This window comes from Nerophis ophidion, linkage group LG12 (genome assembly GCF_033978795.1).
Source record: "Nerophis ophidion isolate RoL-2023_Sa linkage group LG12, RoL_Noph_v1.0, whole genome shotgun sequence".
Classification (NCBI taxonomy): domain Eukaryota; kingdom Metazoa; phylum Chordata; class Actinopteri; order Syngnathiformes; family Syngnathidae; genus Nerophis; species Nerophis ophidion.
In genome coordinates, this window is record NC_084622.1 from 31,249,869 (window position 1) to 31,271,747 (window position 21,879).

The 21,879-nt window shown below is 39.3% G+C and overlaps 1 protein-coding gene across 4 annotated transcripts in view; it reads left to right on the top strand.

Moving 5' to 3' along the window:
* The window catches only part of ckap5 (cytoskeleton associated protein 5), a 74,128-nt gene that overhangs the window by 46,587 nt on the left and 5,662 nt on the right, over positions 1 to 21,879 (top strand). The window contains exons 26-44 of one of the 4 annotated variants that reach the window (XM_061917367.1): positions 611 to 696; positions 2,560 to 2,670; positions 3,187 to 3,309; positions 5,906 to 6,055; positions 7,181 to 7,384; positions 7,466 to 7,601; positions 7,691 to 7,884; positions 8,230 to 8,408; positions 9,794 to 9,817; positions 11,723 to 11,899; positions 11,968 to 12,088; positions 12,934 to 13,113; positions 13,199 to 13,386; positions 14,824 to 14,899; positions 14,980 to 15,168; positions 19,490 to 19,627; positions 19,889 to 19,972; positions 20,047 to 20,206; positions 20,279 to 20,400. In XM_061917367.1, the coding sequence (XP_061773351.1) occupies positions 611 to 696; positions 2,560 to 2,670; positions 3,187 to 3,309; positions 5,906 to 6,055; positions 7,181 to 7,384; positions 7,466 to 7,601; positions 7,691 to 7,884; positions 8,230 to 8,408; positions 9,794 to 9,817; positions 11,723 to 11,899; positions 11,968 to 12,088; positions 12,934 to 13,113; positions 13,199 to 13,386; positions 14,824 to 14,899; positions 14,980 to 15,168; positions 19,490 to 19,627; positions 19,889 to 19,972; positions 20,047 to 20,206; positions 20,279 to 20,400 (2,642 nt within the window). The remainder of the gene's footprint in view (positions 1 to 610; positions 697 to 2,559; positions 2,671 to 3,186; positions 3,310 to 5,905; positions 6,056 to 7,180; positions 7,385 to 7,465; positions 7,602 to 7,690; positions 7,885 to 8,229; positions 8,409 to 9,793; positions 9,818 to 11,722; positions 11,900 to 11,967; positions 12,089 to 12,933; positions 13,114 to 13,198; positions 13,387 to 14,823; positions 14,900 to 14,979; positions 15,169 to 19,489; positions 19,628 to 19,888; positions 19,973 to 20,046; positions 20,207 to 20,278; positions 20,401 to 21,879) is intronic. The other 3 variants (XM_061917369.1, XM_061917368.1, XM_061917370.1) reach the window with 3 other exon arrangements.

The window sequence follows — 21,879 nt, forward strand, 5'->3', positions numbered from 1 at the left end:
TTTTTCATAGATGTTAAGAGTCCTACATGCGGTGGCTGTCCGTTTAGCAAAGGCATATATTTAACATAACTGTAGTACTTTTGTTAACATTAATGCAGGTAAACTGCCAGTGTAACGTTCTCCTCTGCTTGTTGTTGATGCATTTATTGCTAGTGCATTCCTCGAGTAAGTGTTTCGCTTTCAGATGATATTTTAAACTTGATGTGCGCTGTTGATAAGGTTTGTCACTGCATTACCACCAAGTTACCTCAGTTGTATCTAAAGTTCTGTCATGAAGCGAAATTGGCCGCCTCTCATTGTGATCACAGACCGTGTAACAATGCACACCTCTTCCAGGTTAGGCCCTCACCTTGATCTTCATTTGTAGCCCTAATTATTTACTTAATATTCCATCCATTTTCTATCGCTTTTCCCTGAATATACTATTTCTACTTCGCTTTGTTGGTGTTGTTTTTAATTGTTTTTACTACTACACATTCTTCATAATTGCATGGAAGAATTTAAAAACATTTAAAATGCTATGTCCTATAAAAGACAACTAGCATTTAATAACATTGTGCATTGACAGTCTGGTATTCGTTTAGTTTCACAAATGTCACATTTTCTACAGCCTCCAGGTCTCAGCCATCCAGTGAGGACTTTGTCGATAATAAACCTGAATCTAAAAAGGTCAAAGGGGGATATTCTGCCAAGAAGGTATGTGTCTGTGTCAACACCTGCTTTAAACATAACTAATGAACATTTGTGATGGTTCTTTTTAATCCAAATGCTGTTGGCGGGTATATTTTGTTGGTGATATTGTAATGTGAAATAATATACGGCCTGGGCGATAAGGTCTAAAAATAAAATCTCAAATTTTTCAACAAAAATGTATTTACAATGTTTTCTCATTATTTTCTCTTAATTTTTAAGTTAACTAATGAATACAAATGACCGAGATGATTGAAAGCAAATTTTGCTTTTATTTGCTCAAAAACTAGGGTACTGCACACATTGCATCTTAATTTTAGAAAAGTCGAATCTTTATGAAGTGGTTTCTTTTTAGAACAGACATATATTAGATATTTTTATTAAAAAAAAAAAAAAAATCTTAACAGATGAAATTTTGCTATTGTAGCTAATTCTGGAAAATTTACTGTGATGCTTCTGCTCATATATTGACCAATATGCATTGTTCTAATCAAAGAGTTTATTATAGAGCTTCCAGTGGGAGGCAACAATTTTCTTTTTAACAAAATACTCCTGTAAGCAAAAAAAATTTGCATATTGCAAGCAAATAAATAAATCTCAACATTTGGAGTTGTTAAAGTACAAACTTAATTTGTCTTGAAAAAGTTATTCTGTAAATAAAAATGTAGCATTGAGAGGTTGCTGTAGTTTAGTGGATAAACGCAGGCTTTTCCACTGTTTGGGTAGCACATCTTGAGCAACGTGCAGAAAAACCCCTTTAGTCATCTTTTTCCACTGTGCTTTCTCATAATGCTTGGTACCTTGTATAAATTATTTCACCACACTAAGCTGCATTTAGCAAGAGTTTGTTTGTTATGTTCTTGTTCACCTTGTAAAGAGTTGAATTTCCCCCACTCCGCTGGACGCTTATCTTTCAGATGCTAGAATAAGTTTGTTATGCTGCTATCTTTAAGCAGTAGAGGACCCATCAGCGTTCCTGTTCTGTTTGAACGGGTTTATGCTGAAAATAAATTGTTGTACTTGCGTAATGACAATAAAGTAGCTTCTTTTTTTTAAACAAACTTTGCAGCATGCAGTCATTTGTTACACGCCTGTTATCGCAGAAACAAACCACTGAAAACACTATTTTTTTTTGGAAGAAACATCTCACTCTCTTTTTGCTATAGCACTTGCCATGTTCTGCTATGTGTGTGTGTATTTCCCTAAGAAAAATGATGGATAGTACTTTATTGATTCCTTCAGGAGAGTTCCTTCAGGAAAATTAAAATGATGAGCAAGGCAAAAGCTCCTGGGTGCAAAAAAATTGCCGGCGCAAGAAGAGGAAAACATAAATTGTTTTATTTTCTAAAATGTCTGCAACAAAAAAATGAAATGTATCGATTAAATCGATTTATTGCCCAGGCCTAAACATTGTATATAATACAGACAATATTATAGGAGCATACAGTAAAATGTCAGTTTTGGAGGATAAATTCCAAACCATTCAAATAAAACAAAACACATCAGTTTTAGGCCCCAGCATTTTGAGGGAAATTTAAACCTGAGATAACAAATGCAGGAAGATAATTGATTGTATTTAAAAAACATTTATATTAGTTTAAACATGTAGAAAACCAATCAGGGAATTTCTAGAATTCTAATTTAAAAGTTTAATTGCTGTAGCGGTTTCATTTATATATTTAAAATGCCCTGTCAGCAATCGGATGGTTTTCTATATCTTGACATCAATTACGTTCACCACACATCTCGACGTTTATATTTCAGTTACCGCTCATGGACCATTGTTGTACATGTGTGTACATCATTTGGTACTCATCAGTCAGTACTTGACTGATTTGTCAACATTCTATGGTTTTTCTGTTCGCTCAGCACCCCTCTGCCCCTGAGGACCCTGACCCTACCCCTCCCTCCAAGGACAAGGACAATAATGCTAGTAAAAAGCCCCTCAACAAAGGGAAGACTGCTGCTGGCAGTCAACAGGTAGCTCTGGAACAGATGGGTTCCTAATGAGACATTAGTTGCTAGATCTACTAAGGAAATGTCGTATGAGCTCTGTAGTTTGGGCTATAGTCCAGCAGTTGTGGACCACTTTAGATTGCAAACAAGTGTCCATCCTTTCTAAGTGCCTATGGCCTCATGTTTACTCTGTCCAACTGTTATCACTAATGGTTTTCTTAGTGTTCAAATGTTTGATTAAACTAACACACTTCTCTCTTGTAGGTGAAATCTAACCTATGCACACGTTTTAGCTCAATGAATCTGCCGACAAAGATGTACATGCATGCTTATAAAAATAGAACACAAGCAAACATCTCACATAGTTTTCTTGTCATTCTACTGCATGCTTGCAAGTCTGGAGCATTTAACACCTAATTTGTGTTTTGTTTTCCCTTATTTTGTCTCTAATTGACTTGCTATTTCTTTTTTACACTGTGAACCAGTTTATCTAATATGAAAATATTTGTCTAAAAATCTTAATCTTGCATTCTTTGTCAGGGTGCTTCTAATAAGAAGCCTGCTGCCAAAAGCATAAAAGATGATGAAGATAAGTCCGGACCTCTCTTTACCCTTATTCCTAATGCTAAGGAGCAGAGGATCAAAGAGGAGAAACAACTGAAGGTAACCGATTGATTGCCATAATCAAAATAAGGTGCAAATATTTCAGAATAAGGGTGAAATCTACGGTCCATATTGTTTGTCTATTATGAGTGTTTCAGTACATGGCTAATGACAACTTCGTTCCTCATAATTTTCTTCAACAGAATTCGTAAAAAGTTTGTCAAATGTTTCCATAAGAAACAATGTAAATATGAGTACAAGTTCCAGCTTTGACAAAAGTCAATTTTTTGTAAAGGTTTGTACATTTTAAACACAATATAAAGCTCTATACAGTAATGTCTATTAAACAAACATAACAAGGGGGTGATGGATCAACTATCCCTTGTTAACAAAGCCAAAACAACTAGCAGAACTGTCCTCTTTTCCAGCCCACCTGCTGACATGTGCACACACACTGTCACTAGCCCTGTGGTCCAATCACAGTTTAAAATCACAAAACTCCTTAAATCTAACAGCCAAGTCACCACAATAATTTAGATTAATAAAAAAAATCTACTTTCTTTTTGGTTAATCTTGTGCAGTGGGCGGTAGAAGGCAGTGTTGACAGCGCTGTGAATATTTCCTGAATGTTTCAAACCATACCTTGCTTATCCATAGCTTTATTTGTACTCACATTGAGCTTCCAAAACTATAGAAATGCTGTAAAAAGGCATACAAATACAAAACCCCAAACCAGTAAAGTTTGCACGCTGTGTAAATGGTAAATAAAAACAGAATACAATGACTTACAAATCCTTTTCAACTTATATTCAATTGCATGGACTGCAAAGACAAGATATTTAATGTTCGAACTGAGAAATTATTATATTTTTGCAAATAATCATTAACTTAGAATTTAATGGCAGAAACACATTGCAAAAAAGTTGGCACAGGGGCATTTTTACCACTGTGTTACATGGCATTTCCTTTTAACAACACTCAGTAAACGTTTGGGAACTGAGGAGCCCATTTTTTGAAGCTTTTCAGGTGGGATTCTTTCCCATTCTTGCTTGATACACAACTTAAGTTGTTCAACAGTCCGGGGTCTCCATTTTTGTGGACTACAGGCAAGCCAATCTAGTACCCGCACTCTTTTACTACGAAGCCACGCTGTCTTAACACGTGCACAATGTGGCTTAGCATTGTCTTCCTGAAATAAGCAGGGGCGTACATGAAAAAGACGTTGCTTGGATGGCAACGTATGTTGCTCCAAAATCTGTATGTACCTTTCAGCATTAATGGTGCCTTCACAGATGTGTAAGTTACCCATGCCTTGGGCACTAATACATCCCCATACCATCACAGATGCTGGCTTTTGAACTTTGCACCTATAACCTATGGTTCTTTTTCTTTTTGGTCCGGAGGACACAACGTCCACATTTTCCAAAAACAAAAACAATTTGAAATGTGGACTCGTCATACCACAAAACGTTTTCCACTTTGCATCAGTCCATCTTTGATGAGCTCTGGCCCAGCAAAGCCAGTGGCGTTTCTCGGTATTGTTGATAAATGGCTTTTGCTTTGCATAGTAGAGCTTTAACTTGCACGTACGGATGTAGCGACCAACTGTAGTTACTGACTGTGGTTTTTCGAAGTGTTCCTGAGCCCATGTGGTGTTATCCTTTATACACTGATGTCGCTTTTTGATGCAGTACCGCCTGAGGGATCAAAGTTCACAGGTATTCAATGTCGATTCGGCCTTGCCGCTAACGTACAGGGATTTCTTTCGATTCTCTGAACCTTTTGATGATATTGCGGATCGTAGATTGCGAAATCCCTAAATTCCTTGCAATAGTTCGTTGAGAAATGTTCTTAAACTGTTCGACAATTTGCTCACGGATTTGTTCACAAAGTGGTGACCCTCTCCCCATCCTTGTTTGTGATTGACTGAGCATTTAGGAAGCTGTTTTTATACCCAATCATGGCACCACCTGTTCCCAATTAGTCTATTCACTTGTGGGATGTTCCAAATATGTGTCGGGTGAGAGTTCCTCAACTTACTCAGTCTTTTTGGCCACTTGCGCCAGCTTTTTTGAAACATGTTGCAGGCATCAAATTCCAAAGGAGCTAATATTTGCACAGTATAACAAAAGTTTACAAGTTCGAACGATAAGTATATTGGTTTTGTAGTCTTTTCAATTGAATATAGGTTGAAAAGGATTTGAAAATCATTGTATTCTGTTTTTATTTACGATTTACACAACGTGCCAACTTCACTGGTTTTGGGTTTTGGATTTAAAAAGCACACAAAGTAGCACAGTAGCCAACGACAGCACTGTTGTGCTGACTTGAATAAACAGGAGAGAGAATAGCCCGTCTACAATGGATGCGCTGCCGGGCAAAATGGCTGTGCTGCAGGCACCTAATGGGTGGCGTTTGTACTCTGACAAGGTTGGTACACCAAAACATATTTTTATTTGGTCCGTAGTTTGTAAATTGAAAAGTTGGTATAATGAGGGGTTCTCAATTTTTTATCTGAGGTGGGTATTCAGTATATGGCTGCATGACCTGATCTTCGAGTACTATTGATATTTTATGGGAAGTGTGCAAAAATAGTAGTAGAATTTAGTAGAATTTGGGGTCAACTGTAAATCTCGACTGCAAACTGCCTTAACAGATCTTGAAGTGGAACTTCCTTACTCCTCGAGATGAGTATGTGGAGCAGCTTAAAACTCAGATGTCCACCTGCTTTGCCAAGTGGCTCCAGGATGAGCTCTTCCATGTGGACTTCCAGAGACATGTAAAGGCCATTAGCATCATGATTGAGGTGAGGACTCTTCGATTTTTATTTCTGTGGATTTTTAGAATTTAGGGGTTTATGTTGTCGATTCCGATGTTGATTATTCAATGAGTGCGATCAACGGATAGCGATCACATGTATTTACTGTACATTTTTCAATAAATGGTGAGTGCTATTGACAGTTAAAATATTGTGCTGATATTGTTAAACTAGTTCCTTATTTAAATGTACTATATGTGCAATTGTTTGATCAAAACACAGTCTACAGTACACAATAACTAAACAATCAAAAATGTATCTATTACTCACAGAAATCTACTTTGCCCTCAAAGTTCTCATGTTTCCTGGAACTTATTCTCAGAATGTGTAAACATAAAAAAAAAAAAAAAACGATATAAAATTTTTTGAAAAAGTGAAAAAAATATTCTAATTAGTATCAATCATATACTGATATTACCCTTGGTATTGATAACACCAACTCTTATGTGTTTTCTGCTGACTGTGACAATGCTAACCCCGAAGTACGTACGACTAATTCATCTTATTAATATTAGGTAAAAGCCAGATCAAAAAGGTAGGTCTTGATCCTGCTCCTATAAATATCAAGGTTCTCTGCAGCCCTGAGGACCTCCGGCAAACTGTTCCATAGACGGGGGTCATAATACTGAAAAGATGCCATCCCATGACTTTGTTTCCTGACTTTTGGAATAATTAGGAGATGAGTGCCGGAGGATGACAGGGTTTGCGATGGTTTGTAGGGTAAAAGCAAATCTAAAGGATAAGAAGGCCAATACCAATATTAATCTACTTGTTAATTTCCTGTTAATAACTGCTTACTTTCTGCTGCAACAAAAGTATCTTATACACTTCTTAAAGTTTACTAAGGACTTATTTATTTTGTTGTTTCAAGCTAGCTTAGCGGTTAGCTTAGCTATTAGCATGCCTTCTCATGCTTTCTCTTGGTGTGTGACTTTGTCCTAAGGTACTTGAAGTAGTAAGAAATGCATTCTATTTGCTGTAATGGAAGTGATTGTTACCTTTGGAGAGTGGGTCCAATAGCAGTCATTTTACATTTTCAAGAAAATTGGCTGATCGATCGGGGCACATTCCAATTACAAATATAAACAGTCACTGCATTTATGTATTTCACAGAGGTTGGAGAATGAGAGTGATGCCACCATAAGCTGCCTGGATCTGATTCTTAAGTGGTTCACTCTGCGCTTTTTCGACACCAACACTACAGTCTTGATGAAGGTGCTGGAGTATTTGAAGCTGTTATTTGCCACGCTCAACAGAGAGGACTATCATCTTACAGAGTATGAGGCAAACTCCTTCATCCCCTACCTTATACTCAAGGTCAGCACACATCACACTTGTCATGATAAGCCTAATGTATGTCACTCATCTTTGATTTTTGTCTAATTTTTTTTTTTTAAGGTGGGAGAGTCAAAGGATGGGGTTCGCAAAGATGTTCGAGCAATACTTACCATGCTGTGTAAGGTTTACCCTGCATCCAAGGTCTTCCCTTATCTCATGGATGGGACAAAGTCCAAAAACTCCAAACAAAGAGCAGGTAGGTACCAACTAACCAGAGTTGCAATAAATCGCTGAGCTACTGTAAATTAATTTTTTTGCATATTGTCTTTGGTTTCATGTTTTCAGAGTGTCTGGAAGAGTTGGGTTGTTTAATAGAAGGCTATGGAATGAATGTATGCCAACCAACTCCAGCCAAGTGTTTGAAGGAGATTGCAATTCATATTGGTGATAGAGACACTTCAGTCCGCAATGCTGCCCTAAACACAGTAGTGGCTGTCTACAATGTCTGTGGGGACCAAGTCTACAAACTTATTGGAAATGTAGGTTTAACATTTTCAATAGTTTAGCTCAGTGTTGTCCAACATTTGAGCTAAGAGAAAAATGTCACGGCACACCATCACCAGGTTTTAACACAAGTTAATGTGTACCTCCTGGACATATTTTTTTTCCTGTTATTCCTGGTTATTGGCATAGTTGTTGACTTAAGCTACATTATTTGTAGTACATAAATGAATGTTTGCATCTGTTAAGTGACCTTTGATAATTTCTCACACCACACCTGATGATCACACATGAAATAGTAATAGGCCACAGCACAGTGGTTGGAAATCACTTCTCTAATGGATTTAAATTGACTGTCCTCACCCTGCTTCCATCCTTTCTAGTTATCAGAGAAAGACATGAGCATGTTGGAGGAGAGGATCAAGCGTTCTTCAGCAAAGAAGAACACTGCTGTGCCACCAAAGCAGAGTGCCAATGAGAGGTCACAAAGAGATCATCACCTAGCTAACTCCAATGGCACTTTCCTACGCAAGTCTACGCCAGAAGACCCCAACAAACTCAAGTAGGTCACCACAGATTCGGAGAAGGGAATGAGAGATTACTGGAAGTAGAAATGTCTTACATGTGTAATACATTTCATGATGGTAAGGTGACAAACTGTATATAAAACCATGGATAAAATAGGTTTGGAACAAATTATCAGAAAAAATGGTTAAGTAAATATTTAAAGAGATTGGATTTTCTGTTATACCCTAATTATCTTAATTGTTTTTGACATCTTTTAATCAAGGATAAATTACATTTCATTTTTAGTTTGTTATACGGACCAACAGAAACTACTCATTTTAAGTATAGCTGACAAAGTAGACATTTAAATGCTATTAATCCATTTTGTGAGTACCGGTACTGGATTCACTAGTACAAGTTTTCTAAGCCACTCTGCACCCTTTTCTTTCACCATGACTAACTTGGTAAGATTCTATTTATGTTGAAGATATTAATTTTTTTCTCCTCCTCCGTTTTTTAGGAGCTTTGCATGTTTGGTTGCTCTCCAGGTCGGAAAAAAATGGTCTATTTACGCCTCTCATTTCACTTGTATGATTACCGTATTTTTCGGACAATAAGTCGCAGTCTTCTCCACAGTCTAGCGGGGGGTGAGACCCGTCCAAACCCCCCCAAAAATATATTAAAAAAAAAAAAAAAAATATATATATATATATATATTACATATATATATTTATTTATTTATTATTATTATTTTTTTTAATAGTTTGGCCAAGTCTCACCCCCGGCCAAAGTACAAAAAAAAACGCAACTTATAGTCCTAAAAATACTGTAGTTCACTGGGTGTCAATACATCTTTACGTCTCACGCCGCACTAGTTTCTTATTTTGAACAGTTATTGTGCACTGTTGACTATATTTTGTTCATACAAGTGTAAGTAAAAAAATATAACAAATAACTTAATTTAACAATATAAACAGAATGTTTAACCGTCAATAGTGCTCATCATAAATACATTTTAATATTTACAGTTAATACATGCTATCTGTATTGGTATCTGTATTGGTATCAGTATTGGATGAACACTATCAGAATCCCCGATCAGATGTTTGTAACATCCCTAATTTGAACCGTACCAAAGATGACACAAGTGTGTGAAAACGGAGCACAGTCATAGTCATTTATTTACCAGGGTGATGTTGGGCTAAACCCCTTAATTCCCCTCAGTAATGTTTCACCTTACAGGATGTCCCAATGCGCTTGTCCCTGGAGTGTACTTAGACTCAATCTGATACAAAAGCCAACTTTCTGTGGAAGCAACCATTGTGTGCCTTTTGCATGCCTGGATGGTGCTCCACCTACCTGCATGTCTCTTAACCCCTCACCTTTTTTCCTGTGATCTCCTTTTTTCTGTATTCTTCCTGCCTTCCTTTTCTGGAGCAGAATTATGTATCGCACTTATAGGATGTGAGTACCTCTTCTTCCTCTCTCGTCACTCTGTGTCCATGACGAAAAGCTCTGAATGCAATTTCATCAACAAATGTACTTGATGTATTGCAGTGTCATTTGAAAAATCGTTCTCTTTTTTATATAATCATAATTCAATGTGCATTTTTTCCCTAGTTATCATTCATTGTAACTTTTGGGTCCTTATACAGTGTTTTTGCTGCTGCTCACTGCTCCCCTCACCCCCCAGGGGGTGATGAAGGGTGATGGGTCAAATGCAGAGAATAATTTTGCCACACTTTGTGTGTGTGTGACAATCATTGGTACTTTAACTTTAACTTTTATTCTGTAATCACACATTCTGTTAGTTGCGCTGAATAGCAGCGTCAATAAATACATGTTTTAGTTGTTTCAAATATTTGTTCATTTTGGCTATGTGTGCCTTTTTAGAACCAGAACAAATGGAGATTGAGAAACTAACGCTGGGTGTTATAGTGATATGGTAATCGTCAAATTCTGGAATATGAGGTTGGATGAAAGTATGTTAAATAAAAGTAACATTAATTCATATGTTTGAGTGTTGGTACCGTCTCACCGTCCACCTGCATGGATGCTTGACAAATAAACATTATATCGCGCAATCCTAAAAAGGATTTGAATGTATAATATATTTATATGAATTTCGTCCACAACAGAGCTTTTAATACTTTTATTATATCTTGATAATGCATGCACGTTGCAGCTGTGTCCCTCAAATTTGACAGCGATAAGCGACTGAATGTGTCCATAACGCAATATAGCGTCCTTGTTAGCAATCAAGCTGCTAAAGTACCTCCACAGTGTAAGGGCGTGCCTAAATCATTATTCCTTGCTTTCATTGTGGTAAAAAGTGTCATTATCATTAAAGGACTTGAAGACAAAGAACAACTAAATATGCTATGCCACACACTTTAAGAGTATACAAAAAGGCATAGCTAACCATCTGCTAAGCTTTAGTTGGGTGGGCAGATCGACAAACATTGACATTAACGATACCAAGTATAGTATCAGTATATGGTCAATACTACAGAGATTAGATTTTTTTTTTTTTTTTATCATCACAAATTGCTTTGTCATTTTTGTTATTTACACACTCAGGAAATAAGAGTCAACAGTAGTTTTTGCTTCTGTTTTAGTTAATTTGCACTATTGACTTACTATACTATAAAAATATATGGCCGCATATGTCAGCAGCTACATTTTGATTCTATGTAACCTCTTTTAAATTGGTTCTACTATAATTTTTATGCAAAATATTTTATCGTGATGTATATTGTCATCGCAAGAGGCTGCAATATATATCGCCATCTATATTTCAGGGCATGTTGCCCATCCCTATCCATCATATGCCAGAATTTTATTGCAGCACAGAGAGCGAAGAGTGGAAAAAGGCAGAACAGCTTTCTATGAGAACCCAATTTAGTTTTAACAACTATACACATCTATAAATGGTCTCATCTCATCCTATATCAGGTAGAAAAAATATTGATATCATAAAACTCAATATTCCAGCCAGCCCTTGTAGAGACTTTTTAGAAACGTGTCAGCTACAGTAATCGTCTAGTTATCATGAAAAATTATTCTAACCACATTTATATTCAAATTAATGAATAATGTTATTAAATATATGTATATTATTAGTTTTGTTTGGTATTATGTCGTTGTGGTTTATGTTGTGGTTTGTACAGCCCTTTGAGACACTAGTGATTTAGGGCTATATAAATAATCATTGATTGATTGATTATAGGCATTGAAAAGGGGGATTCTGAAGTGTTGACAACATTTAGATGATTTAAGGCAGAAATGTATGCTTTTCTTCTTGTTAAAATGCACTGATCCATTTACAATAAGTAATAAAATCGTGTACTGTTTCCTTACCAACCGCAGCCAAGCCCGTCAGAATGCCCAGCACAGTGAGTCTTCTCACATGCCCACCATCCCCAGAGAGTTCCAGTTAGACTTAGACATGATTGAGATGGACCAGAGCAGAGTGTGTGAGCTGCCAGACCTCGTCCAACACAAGCTAGATGAGCTTCTGGAGCCTGTTGTTATCCCTGAGCCTAAGTAAGTCCATCTGAAACATTCTGTATACAAAGCAGACTGTTTAATGCTGCTTTGTTTTGTCTCACGAGGATGCGTGCTGTCTCCCCACACTTTGATGACCTCCACAACAGCACAGCTTCTACGATAAATTTTGTCATATCTCAAGTGGCCAGTGGGGACATTAACACTAGCATACAGGCACTTGCACAGGTACAGAACCCTGTTTTTTATTTATTTATATGTGCTGCTCTCAATCAGTTATCTTGACCGTAATGCTTCACACGCTTCTCCCGTCCAAAGGCAAAACCTAGTAACTCACTTCTAGCTGAAAACAAAGGAAAACCAATCGGTCTTGATGGTGTCTTACAAAGATCTACAAAGTCATCAAACGTATAGATGTTTTCTTGAGCTTTCATTTTCTTGCCGATTGAGCCATGGATTGAATCTGCTCTCATGAACTTGTGCCCTTTCTCCAGATATTCTATCACAATCTCGGGTGGGCCCCATTCTGCGTTTGCACATTGGGCAAGAGCCATGTACAGCGTCCAGTTTTTATTTTGACCTCCACAGTTATCTGCCCAAAAGAGTATGCAAGGGGAAGAATCAAGAACAATACATTTAATGAAGGTGCTTGCAACGTCCTGGGCCAATCTTCCAAATATCCCCTCGTGCCATAATATCACATAATCAGGTTGACCGTCGGCCCCCATTCGTGCAAATGTCTCATTAAAGACAATAAGGCGACTGACAAAGAAGATCCGATTGGTCCCTTGAGATACTAGGTTTTTCTGTTGTATCTACGCGGTTATGTGGTAGTTGCTAGGTCCTGCCATGCGCGTAACAGCTTACTTACGGAACAAATTACAATATCGCATACACTAATGTAAAGGAGTTCCAAAATTATTATCAGCTCAGTTTTGACTAAAATGGAGTTACTGGGTTTTGCCTTTCGACGGGAGACTGGGTACTACCTAAATTCCAACTCATTCTGAATGTTGCAGTAGATTGGTTATTCACTGTTTTTGAAGTGAGGTGAAAATGTTTTTCCCCCATAGATCGATGAGGTGTTGTGGCAGGAGAACAAAGCAGAAGTCATGTCAGGACACATAGACCAGTTCCTTATTGCCACCTTCATGCAGCTCAGGCTCATCTATAATACGCACATGGCTGATGACAGGCTGGACAAGAAGGACATATTTAAATTATACAGCTGTATCCTTGGCAACATGCTATCTGTGAGTCTCTTCGTGTGATTCATTTATCTGCAGAGCTTGATTTGAAACACTTTATAGCATACCTTATTTTCTTGTCTGTCCTTAGTTGTTCTCTTTGGAGTCTTTGGCGAGAGAAGCTTCCATGGGTGTCTTGAAGGACCTAATGCATGGTCTCATAACACTGATGCTGGACAGCAGAGTGGAAGACATAGAAGAAGGGCAGCAAGTCATCAGATCAATCAATCTGGTCATAGTCAGAGTCTTGGAGAAGTCTGACCAGACCAACATAACCAGGTTAGTGTGAGCCGATTGGCAACCAGCACAATAATAAATGTATTTCATACATGGTGAAGTTATTTCATAGTTAAAAGACCAATTTATGTTTTTACAGCCAACAGTTAAATCAGGATGTCTATGGCATGTCCACTACTTTTTAAAATAAATATAATTTTACTTCCCGAAAATATGATAATAGTGAGGAATAGAAAATCCTACTATCATACTATATCTATAGCTCAAAGCCCATTGGGGACATTTGCATGGTTGATCTAGGCTTTTGATTCTATATGGTATATTTGAGGGAAGTATCCAAATTATAATTCCCACAAATATATTGAGTTACAGGATATTTGTGTCCAAAAATAATAGTTGCTCAACACAAGTGCTGAAATAAATGGAATTACATCCACATCGCGATTCTTATTTATTACGATTGTAATAAATTTGAACAAAATATATGTGTGTGTGTGTGTGTGTGTGTATATATGTGAGAAAAGTATTTTTTCTGCTGATCTCTTATTCCATCATAATAAAGCAGTTGGAGTAACAATCTACATTTTATGTTTTTAATGCACTCAACACGAACATGAAGCTCCTCCTCTCTACAAGCGGCAAAACGCACCACCAGCGTTTGCTCCAAAGATGTCATCTCACGGCGATTGAAGATAAACTTGTCTTATCCTCAAATATTTCTGTTACACCCCCCCCCTCTAAGAAGAAAAAAATATTTAAGCCCCCACACTCCGTGAGCATAAATTTATATAATTTGTCTATAAAATTGTTATACCTCTGCATAACATTTTACTTTTATTAACATTAAACGAAACAACATGCCGGTCTTTTCTCGTCTCCCACTGTGGTTACAGTAAGGCCAAGTGCTACATACGCTTCATCATATTCTGATAGGGCAAAGAAAAGATTGTTCCCGTAGGTCACACGTGCTTCCCACTATTTGAGAAGGAGAGCTTCCGAACGACTTGCCATGGCTCGCTATTTTCGCGCTTGTGCCTTCACAGTAACTGGACGCCACCACATTTCCTTAAGCTACGGAATTGGTCGAGGGTCAAAAAGGAGTCATGATGTTAATTGCACATTAAAAAAAATTATCATCGTTACCGCTTTAGTTTGACAACGTGCGTGCGTGTGTGTGTCAATTTTAAGAATACATTTTTTTTAATCCCATTATTTTATCCTCAATGTCGTCTATAACTTAGCAGTCAAGACAAGATCTGGTAATGTCTTTTGAAAAGGTTTTATTGTAATAATTATTTGCGAGAATCTGAATCGAAAGTTGTGTTGAATTGGGAATCAATTACAAATTGAATCAACACCCAAAAATTTTAAACTAATCATGAGTTGTTGTAACATTCACATCCCCATTGGTTAATATACAAAATAAGTATTGATTTGTATTTAATTGAGATGGTTTTTATTGCTGAATTTTCTTTGCAGTGCCCTGCTGGTGATGCTTCAGGACACTTTGGTTTCAACAGCTGGGTCCCCCATGTTCTCTGAACTAGTGATGAAGGCAAGTCTCCAAACTGAGGACATTACACACTTTCAGTTTCAGTTAAGACTTCTAAACTAAGATTGTGTGTGTTTACACAGTGCCTGTGGAGGCTTATCCGCCATCTCCCTGAGACCATCAACACAATCAACCTTGATCGGATTTTATTCGATGTCCACAACATCATGAAGGTTTTCCCCAAAGAAAAACTGAAGCAACTGAAGAGTGACGTCCCACACCGAACCCTTAAGACTCTCTTACACACACTTTGCAAGCTTACCGGAGCTCAGGTAACAGGCTGAATATATGACAGAGCATGTTTTACGGACACTATGGGAGACAAAGTGAGCAAAAAACATCATGGGCGCACAGCAGCATGGGCTATTTGTTGAGTAGGGATGATGAGTACTGAATTCCGCACTTTCTTAAATGAAGCATTCGGCCTTTTTTCAGTACTTTCATGAACTAATATGACCAATTTTCCATGGAAACAATTTAATAGGAAGCAGAAAAAGGTTAATCCACCGTTAATGACAAATTAACTGAAAAATGCTTGTAACAAAAAAAAAAAACATTTCTAACACAAAGATCTGTAGAGGCAAAAAATAGCTACAAAATGTATAAGAATAAGCTAACCAACATACTACAGACATGTAGAAAATAATATTAGTCACTTATTAGACAAGAACAAAAACAACATGAGTGCTACATCGAACATAGTAAATAGTATCATTAACAATGGCACTAAGAAGTATTACCCTAAATACATTTTAAACAAAAACTTTGAAAAAAAATACAATATAAATGCTGTAATGGAACACTTTAATAACTATTAAATAAATATTGGAAGCAATCGTAGAACAAAGGTTTCGGAGTGTTCGCGCATTTTTTATGTTTTTTTTTTATATTGGGTTTTATGAGCGTTGGCTCCGCTTGCATAACTTTGCTGAAGAAAATACCCCAATCTTTGGTAACAAATGCAATTTGGTAGTCAGAATGTTACATAGGAAAGTTTTTAAATGTTTCACTGTACTGCAAGTCATTAATTTGCTCAAAACTTGGTAAAAATAGGTACAGTAAAAATTAGGGGCACATTTTTAAAGTCATTTTTAAATCTAACCGATAATGTAGTAAACACACTCATAAACAACTTAACATAGTGCACCGTTTACTCTTCTTTAATTGAAACAGTTGTTTAAACAAACAAGCTTGTCAACCTTATTCAGATCACAGTGATGATCTCTTTCTTTGGTGCAGCTCGTTGGGATTACTTAGAGATTGTCCATCGTTCTCCAGAAAGCAAATAAAATTCACGTTTCGTCTGTAGTTGCAAGCTGATGTTCTTGTTTGTGTAGTAAAGTTGGGTCATCCTTGCCATCCATCCATCCATCTTCTTCCGCTTATCCGAGGTCGGGTCGCGGGGCCAACAGCCTAAGCAGGGAAACCCAGACTTCCCTTTCCCCAGCCACTTCGTCTAGCTCTTCCCGGGGGATCCCGAGGCGTTCCCAGGCCAGCCGGGAGACATAGTCTTCCCAACGTGTCCTGGGTCTTCCCCGTGGCCTCCTACCGATTGGACGTGCCCTAAACACCTCCCTAGGGAGGCGTTCGGGTGGCATCCTGACCAGATGCCCGAACCACCTCACCTGGCTCCTCTAGATGTGGAGGAGCAGCGGCTTTACTTTGAGCTCCTCCCGGATGGCAGAGCTTCTCACCCTATCTCTAAGGGAGAGCCCCGCCACCCGGCGGAGGAAACTCATTTCGGCCGCTTGTACCCATGATCTTATCCTTTCGGTCATGACCCAAAGCTCATGACCATAGGTGAGGGTGGGAACGTAGATCGACCGGTAAATTGAGAGCTTTGCCTTCCGGCTCAGCTCCTTCTTCACCACAACGTATCGGTACAACGTCCGCATTACTGAAGACGCCGCACCGATCCGCCTGTCGTTCTCACGATCCACTCTTCCCTCACTCGTGAACAAGACTCCTAGGTACTTGAACTCCTCCACTTGGGGCAGGGTCTCCTCCCCAACCCGGAGATGGCACTCCACCCTTTTCCGGGCGAGAACCATGGACTCGGACTTGGAGGTGCTGATTCTCATTCCGGTCGCTTCACACTCGGCTGCAAACCGATCCAGTGAGAACTGAAGATCCCGGTCAGATGAAGCCATCAGGACCACATCATCTGCAAAAAGCAGAGACCTAATCCTGCGGTCACCAAACCGGAACCCCTCAACGCCTTGACTGCGCCTAGAAATTCTGTCCATAAAAGTTATGAACAGAATCGGTGACAAAGGACAGCCTTGGCGGAGTCCAACCCTCACTGGAAATGTGTTCGACTTACTGCCGGCAATGCGGACCAAGTTCTGGCACTGATCGTACAGGGAGCGGACCGCCACAATAAGACAGTCCGATACCCCATCCTCTCTGAGCACTCCCCACAGGACTTCCCGAGGGACACGGTCGAATGCCTTCTCCAAGTCCACAAAGCACATGTAGACTGGTTGGGCAAACTCCCATGCACCCTCAAGAATCCTGCCGAGAGTATAGAGCTGGTCCACAGTTCCACGACCAGGACGAAAACCACACTGTTCCTCCTGAATCCGAGGTTCGACAAGGTCATCCTTGCTGTAATTGTAATTGCCTTTCTGAGGAATTGTACGAAGAATCAGCTGTGGTGATATAAATAATGATTATATTGATAATGGATTAAAATGATATCACGCTTTTCTATTGTTGAATACTCAAAGCGCTCACAGAGAAGCGGGAACCCATCATTCATTCACACCTGGTGGTGGTAAGCTACATCTGTAGCCACTTCTGCCCTGGGGTAGACTGACGGAAGCGTGGCTGCCAGTTTGCGCCTACGGCCCCTCCGACCACCACCAATCATTCATTCATCATTCATTCACCAAAGGGTGAAGTGTCCTGCCCAAGGACACAACGGCAGCGATTTCGATGTCAATAGCTGGGAAGCGAACCTGCAACCCTCAGGTTTCTGGCACGGCCGCTCTACCCACTACGCCATGACGCCCCAAAAATGAAAAAAATTACATCTTTTTGCAAGGACTTGGTCTTCACAGATGTTAGATGTCTTACATGCGGTGGCTGTTCATTTAGCAAAGGCATATTTTTTTAACTCAACTGTGCTGCTACTACTACTTACATTGAATCAGTAAACTTTGCCAGCGTAGCGTTCTCCTCTGCCTGTTGTGAATGTATCTAGCATTCATGCTAACATCACCACAAGCAGAACAGCAGCACCAGCTGACCGGCAGCAGTCGTCACTACTCGCTGAGGACAGTGACTGCTGCTTGCTTTCATCTCAGAGTCTCCAAGACACCAAAAAGTCTTGAATATCACCGGGAAAAGTCACTGGATTTGTCGCTAGTAGATTGACAACACTGGGCCGTCCCTCCTCGCAATCACAGACCGTGTAACCACTGTGCGCACTGTATAACAAATATGCACGTTTTCCGGGTTACAGTAATATGATAATTTGTTATTTTGATTATATGAACAAATAACAATTTTGGCAGGCAGTTCTCCACTGTGCTTTTTTCTCATCATACATTGTACCTTATGTAAATAATTCTGCCACATTAAGCTGCTTTTCAGTTAGAGTTTGTTTGTTGTTGCGGTGCCTTGTAAAGAGTTTCATTTCCCGCAATCGGCTGCAGGAATAAGTATGTTGTGCTCCTGCCTTTTTTAAAAAAACAACAACTTTGCAGCATGTTCCAAACGTGTTGCTGCAAATTTAAACTACTGACAACTTTTTTTTTCTTCTTTGGAACAAGTGTGTCACTCTCGTTAGCATTAGCCGTGTTTTGCTGAGTTTGTAAATCTCCGCGAAGAAAAAAATGAAGGAACGTGGAAGCTACGGAAGCTCCTAAGGGCAAAAAGTATGCCAAAGCAAGAGTAGAAAAACATGGCTAAAAGTAACATGCAGTAAAAGTGTGCGGGTATTTTCCTGGCCCGCCTGCAGTCCAGACCTGTTTCCCATCGAAAATGTGTGGCACATTATGGAGCGTAAAATACGACAGCGGAGACCCCGGACTGTTGAACGACTGAAGCTCTACATAAAACAAGAATTGGAAAGAATTCCACTTTCAAAGCTTCAACAATTAGTTTCCTCAGTTCCCAAACGTTTATTGAGTGTTGTTAAAAAAAAAGGTGATGTAACACAGTGGTGAACATGCCCTTTCCCAACTACTTTGGCACATGTTGCAGCCATGAAATTCTAAGTTAATGATTATTTGCAAAAAAAAAATTAAAGTTTAGGAATTTGAACATCAAATATCTTGTCTTTGTAGTGCATTTAACTGAATATGGGGTGAAAAGGATTTGCAAATCATTGTATTCCGTTTATATTTACATCTAACACAATTTCCCAACTCATATGGAAACGGGGTTTGTAAATGCCTGATATAACATGAGTGTCATGCTGCCTGGACTACAAAATAAGTTTTAAAATCTGCTCCATTTTTGTCTCTCACAGTGTTATAGACCACTGAAGTAGGAGGTTATTCAAGTGAAATTGCTGTGATTCAATTTTCAGAAGGAACTTTTGCAGTTTTTTTCTATATCGTAATTTTTCCTTTAAATAATTGACAGATTCTGGACCACCTATCAATGATTGAAAACCGGAATGAGTCTGAATTAGAGGCTCATTTGAGGCGTGTTGTCAAACACTCCAGTAACCTGTCAGGTAGCAAGACTGACCGAGGTAACGAGAAGACTGGTCCCCACACGGTGAGGAATACACCAACACACATTCATGCAGTTGATGGTTCACTTTGAAGTAATTATATTGCATTAGATCATTTGTAATGCATTTCTTCTTCTTCCTGGGAGGATTTGAAAGATTTGCTAGCATTGATGTGGTCAGGTTATTTTCATTTAAAGCTTATTCATTGTAACAATATAAAAATAAGCTCCAAGATTTAGGTGTCCTTTGCAGTCTTCTCAGCCTGCATTCAATAACGATCAGTGTTTACAATGCTTTCTTCCCAGGAGGATCGGATGTCAAAGGCAAAAGTCAGTGACATTTTGTCGGAGATCTTCAAGAAAATTGGCTCAAAGGAGAACACCAAGGAGGTGAGGTTAAACTCTCCTCTGAATCTGTAAAATAATTCAGATATTACAATTTTTGTGTCCTGATGACCATCCAGGGGTTAACAGAGCTGTATGAGTACAAGCAGAAGTATACAGACGTGGACCTGGAGCCGTTCCTCAAGAACTCGTCTCTATTCTTCCAAAGCTACGTCGAGCGAGGTCTTCGAATGATCGAGTCGGAACGAGACGGTAAGCCTCGCATCCAAAACCCTACAGGTGAGAAGACTGCAGACAAAAAGTGTCGCTCAACAGTGTTAATTAATTAACGTAATGTGTGTTCTTCTGCAGTAATTGCACAGCATGGTGCTGACAACAGTGTGAGCAGCAACAATGAAGAGGTCAAGCCTGCTGTGTACTACGAGAGACTCAAGATCCTCCGTCAGAGACAAGGCCTGGAAAACACCTCCAGAGTGAGTTTATAATGCAGTTGAACATATTTTACTTACAGTATATGACAGTTTTCAATATTCTCATGGTCCTCAGGATACAACCCATTTTTGTTCCTAGACCAAGGGTAGGGAACCTATGGCTCTAGAGCCAGATGTGGCTCTTTTGATGACCGCATCTGGTTCTCAGATAAATCTTAGCTGACATTGCTTAACACGATAAGTAATGAATAATTCCGCTGGTAATCACAGTGTTAAAAATACTGTTCAAAATATAAAACATTCTCATGCATTTAAATCCATCCATCCACCTGTTCAAGAAATAACAGTGTTGTTAAAAATAATTAGAGACTTATTATACTCTAAAAATGTTGGTCTTACTTAAAAAATGCACGCGTTTAGTTGTATTCAGTGTTAAAAAATATGATATGGCTCTCACGGAAATACATTTTGAAATATTTGGCTTCCATGGCTCTCTCAGCCAAAAAGGTTCCTGACCCCTGACCTAGACTGTGACATAAGTCCAGTTTTAGTGTAAAGTGGAATTATTTAATCAGAATGAACAGATGTCATTCAAGCTGCACACAGAACACATGAAGGATAAATAAATGCATAAATGAAGACTTTTATGAAGAAGAAATAAACAAGAACTCAGACTTCCCTCGCCTGGACGTGGGTCACCAGGGCCCCTCTCTGGAACCAGTCCTGGAGGTGTTGACTGTTTGTGCTAACACACCAAACTGCAGCTCAGAGTAACCACCCTTTTTTGGAGTCCCTCGAGAGAGTATGTAGAGTGCTCCCCTTGTTCTGCTGGGTGACTTTAACGCTCATATTGGCAACGACAGTGAAACCTGGGGAGGCGTGATTGGGAAGATAGGCCGCCCGGATCTGAACCCGAGTGGTGTTTTGGTATTGGACTTTTGTGCTCGTCACAGATTGTCCATAACCAACGCAATGTTCAAACATAAGGGTGTCCACATATGCACTTGGCACCAGGACACCCTAGGCCGCAGTTCCATTTTCGACTATGTAGTTGTAACATCGGATTTGCAGTCTCATGTTTTTGACACTCTGGTGAAGGGAGGGGTGGAGCTTTTTACCAATCACCACCACAGCAAATAACAAAACGCACCTGTTATTTTTTTTATCCCTGCTTGTTAAGCCAGCCGAAGAAATATTTGTCCATCCATCCATCCATCATCTTCCGCTTATCCGAGGTCGGGTCGCGGGGGCAGCAGCCTAAGCAGGGAAGCCCAGACTTCCCTATCTCCAGCCACTTCGTCTAGCTCTTCCCGGGGGATCCCGAGGCGTTCCCAGGCCAGCCGGGAGACATAGTCTTTCCACCGTGTCCTGGGTCTTCCCCGTGGCCTCCTACCAGCTGGACGTGCCCTAAACACATCCCTAGGGAGGCGTTCGGGTGGCATCCTGACCAGATGCCCGAACCACCTCATCTGGCTCCTCTCGATGTGGAGGAGCAGCGGCTTTACGTTGAGCTCCTCCCGG